Raw genomic sequence first — 9947 nt, 5'->3', positions numbered from 1 at the left:
TTCAGCTTTAATTCATGCTCGAAATATGACAGATTAAATGTTCCAAGGTCAACTGCGCAGACTCGTACAGAGCGCTGTTCTCAGACTTGAGACGGGTGACAACGAGCAAATACAAGGAGTTTATCTGGTCAATAAATTTTTTGAAGTTTGGAAGGAAAGGCCAGTCAGACCCCCAGACCTGAACTATAAGAGAGCGTGTTAGGAGCACTTAGAAAACTGCGAGTTTCAGTCGCCCTCCTCAAAGTGTCTCTAAAAGGATCTTTAAAGTTCAGGTCTGGAGATTTGGTTGGACGTTCCATCAGATTAAAAACTCTCTTTTTTTTAAAAAAAAAAAGAATCATTGAGTAGGAAAGCTTTATGTAGTCGTGTCGTCTTTTTAAATTGAATGAATGCCAACTGGACCCCCTGAAAAGGGGAACGTAGGATCTTATAATTTTTATTGATTTAATCAGCGTTGGTGACTGAATGTAATCAATAAAAAGCTTCCTGAAACCAAAAGAAATATTAAAAAACTTTCAGTATATCCCTCTGCTTATAATATGTTTATGAGCCGAAGAAGCTTGATATTCTAGGAAATTTTATTGTTGTGATTTATGTTAAACTTTACGCGTAATTTTACTATTCATAAAAGTTTTCTTTAATTTATAAATTCTAAGATGTCGTGAGCTACAAACAAATTTGAGAAAATTTATTTCCCTACATAAATAAATTGTAAGGTTTGTAATTAAATGTAAAGCTTATAATATTTATCGCTTATAAGATATTCTGAAATAAGATTTTCTTTAAATTTCTTCAAATCGTTTTCGAGTAACGGTAAACATGCACAGTATAAAATTTAGGTTTTCTAACTAAGCATCGTTTTCTTCGGACACTTAATTTCTGAAATTAAATTTTAAATTACGTATAACAGTTAAAATTAGTACAAGGGACAAATTGATAGCTATTTTTTATAGCAAAAAATGATTAAAAACATTATTTTAAATTTAAAGCTAATAATTTTTATCTCTTATAACATATTCAAAAATAAGATTTTCCTTAAGTGCTTTTCGAGTTATGGTAAAGATGCATAGTACTTTACCATAACTCGAAACTTAACTTAAATTTTCTGCTGGATAACTTAATTCTTAACTTAAATAACTTAATTCTTAGCGTAAATCTTAAATAACGTGAATTTTCTACTGGACAATTTATACTAAGAAATGTAATAAATCGCAAGTGACCAGTTAAAAATTGTAATAGCAGCAGTAACTTGTGATTGGAAATTCTATTTTGTATTACTGTTATACAAGTAAGCTAATGAACAAATATTTAATTAATCATGTGAATTTGCGAAGCCCATTTTTTCGATTCATAAAATTTGAGGAATTTAAATGCAAATTTATTTGGAAAAGAATTTGCGTTTCCTTATCTTTTAAATACGCCAGGTAACTAAGTTCCGCTACGTGAACGTGATTTTTAGACATTTCTTTGTTTTTACCTTGAATATCCATTATTTACGAGTCCTATTAAGACTCATCAAATATAGAAATGATTGTAACTTCAAAACGTTTATTTCATTTCGGTATAAACAATGACAAGAAACTCAGTGTTTTACCAACAATTCGAAACAATGACACTTAATTGGTTCAAAATAAAATACCAATAGCATGCTTATATAAAAATGTGGGGAATATAAATTTTGTTCCGTACGTTTTGAAAGATATAAACATATCAGACTGTAGCTATACTGATTTTGCCAAGCAACAAGCATATCGCTTATATAACATGGCACTTTAGCCTTTCCTATAACTACTATGAGTAAGGATTTTGGAGCAGCATAGTTATGGGAGCACAAGGACAGGTAAACTTTCTCTACTTCATTTTTTTTTTTATTATTTGCCCATTAAGTTTTTACCCCATTAAGTTTTAAGTTCCTATGTTCTATTTGTGCAACATTTCCTTTTTTCTTTTAAACAAGATAGATTTCAGACTCTAATGTTTATTTGTGAAACAAATTCCTCTTTTTTTTATCAAGTAAGATTTCAGACACCAATGTTCGATTTGTGAAACATATTATTATTATTTTTTATTTTTTTTACTAAGAAAGTTTTCAGGCTCCAATGTTCGATTTGTGAACCAAATTTCTCTTTTTTTTTATCAAGAAAGATTTCTGACTCCAATATTCCATTTGTGAAACATTTTCCTTTTGTTCATTAAGAAAGATTTCAGTCTTCAATTTTTATTTGTGAACCAAATTCCTCGTTTTTTTTTATCAAGAAGAATTTCTGACTCCAATATTCCATTTGTGAAACATTTTCCTTTTGTTCATCAAGAAAGATTTCAGTCTTCAATTTTTATTTCTGAACCAAATTCCTCGTTTTTTTTTTTATCAACAAGAATTTCTTACTCCAATATTCCATTTGTGAAACATTTTCCTTTTTTTCATTAAGAAAGATTTCAGTCTTCAATTTTTATTTGTGAACCAAATTCCTCGTTTTTTTATCAAGAAGGATTTCTGACTCTAATATTCCATTTGTGAAACATTTTCCTTTTGTTCATTAAGAAAGATTTCAGTCTTCAATTTTTATTTGCGAACCAAATTTCTCGTTTTTTTTATCAAGAAGGATTTCTGACTCCAATATTCCATTTGTAAAACATTTTTCTTTTGTTCATTAAGAAAGATTTCAGTCTTCAATTTTTATTTGTGAACCAAATTCCTCGTTTTTTTTTTATCAAGAAGGATTTCTGACTCCAATATAGCATTTGTGAAACATTTTCCTTTTGTTCATTAAGAAAGATTTCAGTCTTCAATTTTTATTTGTGAACCAAATTCCTCGTTTTTTTTATCAAGATGGATTTCTGATTCCAATATTCCATTTGTGAAACATTTTCCTTTTGTTAATTAAGAAAGATTTCAGTCTTCAATTTTTATTTGTGAACCAAATTCCTCGTTTTTTTTTTTTTATCCAGAAGGATTTCTGACTAGAATATTCCATTTGTGAAACATTTTCCTTTTGTTCATTAAGAAAGATTTCAGTCCTCAATTTTTATTTGTGAACCAAATACCTCGCTTTTTATCAAGAAAGATTTCAGACATCAATGTTAACTTTCCAATGCAGACTCCAATGCAAACAGACTCAAATGCAATTCAAACTTTTTAGATCAAAACGCTTTTGTTGCTACAGCTAAGAAAATTATTTTTTAACTTCCGTACAAGTTGGCAGCTATGTGTATGCATAACTGCCACTTCTTCTGGGAGATTTTATGTTTATATTTAAAATGATAGTGAAACTTTGGCTTATTAATTTCATTCTAGGATTTGTAATTTAATTAAGAATGATTTGGATTACCATTACGCATGTATAAATCAATTTTCTATATAATCGCGTGATAATCTTCGACTGATTAAGCCTGGGCAGGGCAAAATGTAAAAATGCATTGTCTGCAATTGATTTTTTCCAATTACATTTCATAATCACTTCGGAAAACCAATTTTGGAATGAGCAATGTGACAAGCATGTGTATGTATTAATGTTTTAATAAATTAGATTTTAAAGAACTTGGGTTATCTGTAAATGTAAATTAAATAGACTCATAAATAAAATGTCAAGCAGGACAAACGTTTACAAACAGAATATTTTAGAAGTTTTGCATATGCAAAGTAGACTCACGCTACCGAGTGTTTGGTGGATCGGCGAAACCCTTTTGCTTGGCATATGTTCTTATTTCCGACCTGAATAAATTCGATTGTAATTTTTCTTGTGTTAATAGTGGCAGCTATTGGTAGATAAAATGCCCACCTTATGTTGTACTCCGCAGCCTTGTAAATTTTGAACCCAATCCAGAAGACAAGGGAACTCTTGGATACTCTTGGTACTGGGAGAAATTTGCCTTCGTGGAAGTCTTTTTGGGGGAACTAACCCACATTTGCTTTACATGGAGAGGAAAACCTCCCACTGTTAGCCTTACAGCAAGGGAATTCTAACCCATGATCCGTCTATCACTGAGGATATTTTATGTCTGCACTGTGGTCAGTGCAAGCCGGATGCGGAATTCGTATCAACCAACCATAACTGGGATTCGAACCCGGTTCACCTCATTGGAAGGCGAACGCTCCCTCCCCTGAGCCATCACAGCTCGGTGCCGGTTAATTGTTATGGTGTTACTGCGTATGTTAATTTCAGAATTAATAAGTTATGGTGAATGTACAGGGACCATGTCACTTAACACAAAATGACGTAATGTATAATGATGAGCAAAACAAGGTTGTAGCTCACCCAGAAAAGGGAAGAAAAAAAAATTGGCCGTGAAATTATTTCCTGTCAATTTTGTTTATGAAAGAAAGAAAGTATCTGTGACTGTCACAACTTACTAACACCTATACACCTGATTATGTATTATGGTTTATTAATATATACCGAATTATTTCCTAATCGGAAAAAGTAAGTAGTGTAGTTGGCTCATAATTAAGAATAGTAAAAGAATAGTTAAAGATATGATAGTTCATAAATGGTAGACATTTCAGCTGTCTTAAAAAATCATTGTCTGTTGTATGAGATTATTAAAAATGTATGTTAACCACGGATACCATTTCTCTTTCTGAAAACATGCTTGAAATACAAAAAATGTCTACTAGTTCCTTCTCTTTATCTAGTAAGTTGCAGATTTGGCATTCGAATAGTACCAAAAAAATTATTACATATTACTCAGCAATTTGGCTATCACAATTCACGAAGAGCTGGAGGCAATTTAACGATAATCTACATTTTCACATTTTTGTTCTTACCAGTGTTATTGATGGAAAATACCACGATTCCCATGTAGACAATGATGCATCTACATAGTGTGCTGTTTACTTGTTCAAATCTCAAGGAAACAATACTGAGAAACAGCTTGATGTAAAAAGCGCACTTTCGAAAAATATTTCACTTAGTGCCCGAGGCCCTTTACATGTTTTACGTTGTTTTAGGTATAATGGTAACTAAAATTATTTCAAATCTAATAAATAAAAATGCAAATTATAAAACATACATTTTAAGTTATCTTTAAATAAAAGACGAAAAGAAAAATCTTATGAGGGAAACAATAACTATGCAATGCATCAGTACAATTATATTACAATGACCATATTTTAGAAAGTTTCATAAATATGCAAAGAATCTTTGTAGTTAGTTTGCATTTGTTGGGCCTGCACAACTTTTCATTAACGAGTACATATTAAAAATAACCCTTAATATATATATTCTTTTATAGATGTTCATATGCTTTGTTTTGATATCTCTGATCATCAACGCAGAATGTACAACTAATATTTTGATGGCGGTCATGAAACTATTACAAGCGCACCCACAAACTAGCATGCCCATGAACAATACATGCAAGCCCAATTGCTGCAGTGCTATGAAATGTCCAACAAAAATGAAATGCATGCCACATCAGAAAATGAAACCAAACGCAGGATCGTGCGGCTGTTGTCCCAAGTGCATGACACAGCTAAGTAAGCAAGCTTTTATCTACTATATAAGATTAAATTAACGGCGGTATTTGCACAAGGGCAAATATATNTATATATGTAATAATAATAATAATACAAAAGTTATAAATACTTTTGTATTAATAAAAGCATTAAAACTCTGTTGTTTTCATAAAATATAATCCTCTTAGAACAATCCCTGACGTCTGTAAGCTACTTGAACATAGTTGCAGACCAGGTTTGCCCATTCATGGCAACAGTTTTTCCCGCGGGGAATTGTGTTTACCAACAGGATAATGCACCATGTCATAAGGGTCGGATTGGCATGGATTGGTTCAAGGAACATTCCAGTGACTTTCAAGTCATGTCTTGGCCTCCAAATTCACCTGACCTTAATCCAATAGAGCATTTGTGGTTCTACTTGGAAAACCAAATTGGTTCTGCCACGGTACCCCCTCGCAATGTGAGGGAATTGCAGGACCAGTTGGTGAGCGCTTGGTACCAAATACCTCAGACTACCTATCAGCACCTTGTGCGATCAATGCCACAGCGGGTGCTAGCAGTTTTGAGAGCTAAAGGTGGTCCTACATGTTAATAGCAGGTTGGTCATAATGTAAAGGCACTTCGGTGTATATATATACATATGTTGAGATATGTGATGTATGTTAAGTTATAAGCATGTTATATTAAATTAGGTGTATGTACAATTCAGAAATGATTGTAGCAACTCCTTCAACACAAGCTCTCTACCAGGCATATAATTAATCTTAATGGTAATATTTACAGGACAGGCATTGAATAACCCTTTATATTAGACTGCATGTTTAGCCGTGTCATCATTTTATGTCTTTGATTCATGTCAGATCCAAGCAATAAGTACCAACCCACCAGGGCTGATACTGAGCAACCAGAACAATTATAAGTTTAAGCCTGAATATGCAATGCTCTGTTTAAGACTGAAATTTTCTACAGTTACTTGAAGTGAGAAAGGATAGCCTGGTTGGTCGGGCGTTCGATTCATATTCGTGAGAACGGGAGTTCGAATCCAGCCGGCCGAAGAATCCTCGTGTGATGAAAATGATGTCTGGTGCATGTTAAATCTGTCGGGGTCAGAAAGTCCTTTAAGTTTCTATAACAAATCAATGACTTTACGTAGTTTTCTTCTCCGTGTAACGCAAATACGGGTTAGTTCCAGCAAAAAGTCCTCCACGAAGGCAAATTTCTCTCAATACTTGAGCCAAAAGTCTCCTCTTCTTCTGGATTGGGTTCAAAAATTACAAGGATACGGAATCGAACATTGGTAGTCGAGGGATAGAAAACTCGCATTCTAATGATGTGAACCGGGCTCGAATCCCGGTGATTGCTAGTCAATATGAATTCCGCATCCGGGTCTCACCAACCACAGTGCTGACGCAAAATATCCTTAGTGGTAGACGGATGATGAGTTAGAGTACCGTCACGTTAGAATACCATGGAAGGTTTTAGCGATTTTCTGCTCCATGTAACGCAAATGCGAAAGATTTCTATCAAAGAATCCTCCACGAAGACACATTTCTTCCAATGTTTGATCCAGGGGTTCCCTTAAGGGATCTTAGTTCTAGGACACAATCTTAATGGCACGCTTTCAAATATGCTAATTAATAAGCACAGACAACAATTTCAATTACGAAATCTAACACAAAAACGCACTTCTCTAAATAAACATAACTTTTTTTCTGCGGATTCGGATTTCTAACCTCAAAAATATAAGGGGTAACCGCAATCTGGGAAATATGGTTTCAAGAATTTGTTCAAGAAAACGCTGTAAAGTTTTGACCAGTTAATGTTAATTTCCCTTTTTGCGTATTTCAATATATCTCAAGAGCTTTTTAAGAGAGTTGAAAAGTTTTTGCACAAAATTGTAAAATTCGTTTATCCAAAGACAATGCAATGTAAAAAATAACGTAATAGTAAATATTTATTATTTTATACTAAGTTAGTAAGAATAGAAATAATAAGTAAGAATTGTTTGCATAATTTTGCAGAATATAGTTTTACATGACAAAATAATAAATTAGAGCAAAATCGGTCGAATTGTTCCTGAGAAATCTAATTTTAAAAATCTGATTTTTTTGAAATTCAATTTCTCAGGAATTTCCCGCACTGTTAAGAGACCGCTCTCCTGAAAAAAACTATTGGGACCATATTTCCCAGATTGGCGATACCTCCTATATTTTGGGGGTCAGACATCCAAATCTGTCGAAAAAAAAGGTATGTTTATTCAGAGAAAGAACGTTTATGAGTCTGATTTCATAACTTAAAATATCATCTGGACTTATTGATTAGCATATTTGAGGTCAAACCCACGAGCCATTAAGATTGAGTCTTAGAATGTGAAGATCCGATCATTAGATCAAAAGTTATTCCGGTTGGTCCTTTTTTTCTTTTTTTTTTNTTTTTTTTTTTTTTTTTTTTTTTTTTTTTTTTTTTTTTTTTTTTTTTTTTTTTTTTTTTGCTTACTGTACATTTATAGTCGTAAACTCAAAATCAGTTCGGCTGTTTAACGATTTTTATAAAATTATTTCAAGTAAAACCAAGGGGACTCAAAGGATAGAACTATCGCCTCCCAATAAGGTGACCTATGTTCGAATCTCAGCGGTGGCTGGTTGAGGCGAATTCTTCTCCCGGCTCTCACAGACCACAGTGGTAGACGGATTACGGGTTAAAATCTCTTCACCATCTGGATAACAGTTAGAGGTTTTCGTGGTTTTTCCTCTCCATGTAACACAAATGAGGGTTAAACCACAAGAAAAGTCCTCAACAAAGGCTAGTTTGTCTCAATGCCTGATCCAGGAGTGATCTTGTCTTCTGGGTTGGATTCAAAACTACAATGTTACGGAGCTGATAATTGTTAGTCGTAAACTAATAATTGGGTGGGCTGTTCAAAGCCAGTTATAAATATAATAAAATAGGGCCACCATAGAGACGTGGTGACTCATGGGATAGAGCGTTCGCCTCCCAAGGCTGTAATTCAGGTTCAAACCCCAGAGTTGGTTAGTCGATACGAATTCCGTACCCAGCTTACTTTGACCACAGTGCTGACAAAAAATATCTCCAATAGTAGATGGATCATGGATTAGAGATTTTCGTAGTTTTCCTCTACATGTAACTTAAATTCGGGTTAGCTCCTCCAAAAAGTTCTCTATGAAAGCAAATTTCGTCCATTGCTTGATCCAGGAGTTTCCTTTTGTCTTCTGGATTGGGTTTAAAATTACAAGGCTACGGAGTTGAACATTGGCAGTCGTAAACTGAAAATTTCGTCTGTTATATAAAATAAAAACTGTTATATAAAAAAAAATTATAAAATTATTTGAAGTGGTAGTTAACTATTTATATTTTTCGATTTTCAGGTCAAGGATCACCATGTCATCCAAAACCAAAACATCCTATGCCGAAGATGCCGTCTTCAGAGTGTGGTTGTGGAATGCAATGCAAAGGGGGCAAGTGCTGTAAATAAGTGTATGAAACGAAATAAATATTTTTTTAGCCGGAATGTAAAATATTTTTTTTTTTATTTACAGTTTATTTTAATACCTCGTTGTTGATTTTTTCCTTATATATATATATATATATATATATATATATATATACAGAGAAACCGTGAAAAAACAACAACATAAAAAATTAATTATTAGGATTTTTAATAAAAAAAAAAAACATTTTTTAATAATTAGAAAGTAAACTGATTAATTGAAAGTATTATTAAAGACAAATTAGAAGCGAAAATAAATACTCTTTTGCCCATATCATAGTATTAACAAACTCCTATATGACTGTATTGGTAAAAATTAATACCTTCTGACATGGTAACAGTATCAGAAATCCAAATCAATATCCAATCAATAACGGAAATATCCAAATAAAAATATATCAATATGATAATATTAAGGTGTTTTTCGGTTTTATACTGAATTCTTCTAAAATATTTGGCACCTGCTATAGTTAAGCACCATGAGACAAATATTTGTAGTCCCTGTTAATTTGAAGATGTTATAATAAACATCAGATTTACTATATTAGACTAAAGTTTAACTCAATGTAAGTCAAAAATCAATAACTTTTTTTATTATAAAAGCTATATTTTTGAAATGCCACATAATTTGTAAACAACATACCATGTAATTATAAAGATAGTTTGTTGATCAAAAAAGGTTTGTTTTCAGTATGTATGTAAAATTAATCTTTAATACCAGTTTCATGAAGCAATAAAAACATTATTTTTTTCCTTTCTTTTTATCAAAGCCAATCCATTTTTAGATTATGTCATAAGCTCATAAATAAGTTAATAAATGCCGATAAAATGTTATTCATGCCCTCCCAGTATTGAGTTTAAATACTTTCGAATAATTTTAAAGTAAGATTATAGGACAATAAATATTTACTGTATATGTTACAATAAATATTTACTGTATATGTTGCAATAAATATTTACTGTATATGTTACAATAAATATTTA

General features: G+C 32.3%; 1 protein-coding gene across 1 annotated transcript; it reads left to right on the top strand.

Moving 5' to 3' along the window:
* Positions 1 to 1681: 1681 nt before the first annotated feature.
* On the top strand, positions 1682 to 8984 carry LOC107447457 (fungal protease inhibitor-1). The gene is made up of 3 exons (XM_016062377.3): positions 1682 to 1840; positions 5233 to 5476; positions 8842 to 8984. Exons 1-3 carry the CDS (start codon positions 1823 to 1825, stop codon positions 8946 to 8948), a joined length of 369 nt encoding a protein of 122 aa, XP_015917863.1. The 5' UTR covers positions 1682 to 1822; the 3' UTR covers positions 8949 to 8984.
* Positions 8985 to 9947: the final 963 nt, after the last annotated feature.

Source organism: Parasteatoda tepidariorum, chromosome 4 (assembly GCF_043381705.1).
Source record: "Parasteatoda tepidariorum isolate YZ-2023 chromosome 4, CAS_Ptep_4.0, whole genome shotgun sequence".
Classification (NCBI taxonomy): Eukaryota; Metazoa; Arthropoda; class Arachnida; order Araneae; family Theridiidae; genus Parasteatoda; species Parasteatoda tepidariorum.
The sequence above is the reverse complement of the archived record's forward strand: the minus strand, read 5'-3'. Positions and strand labels throughout refer to the sequence as shown.

Bases quoted from the DNA above. Each gene is read 5' to 3' on its own strand.
- LOC107447457 (XM_016062377.3), top strand. The intron at 5,477-8,841 runs GTAAGCAAGCTT...TTCGATTTTCAG, and splicing joins CAAGTGCATGACACAGCTAA to GTCAAGGATCACCATGTCAT.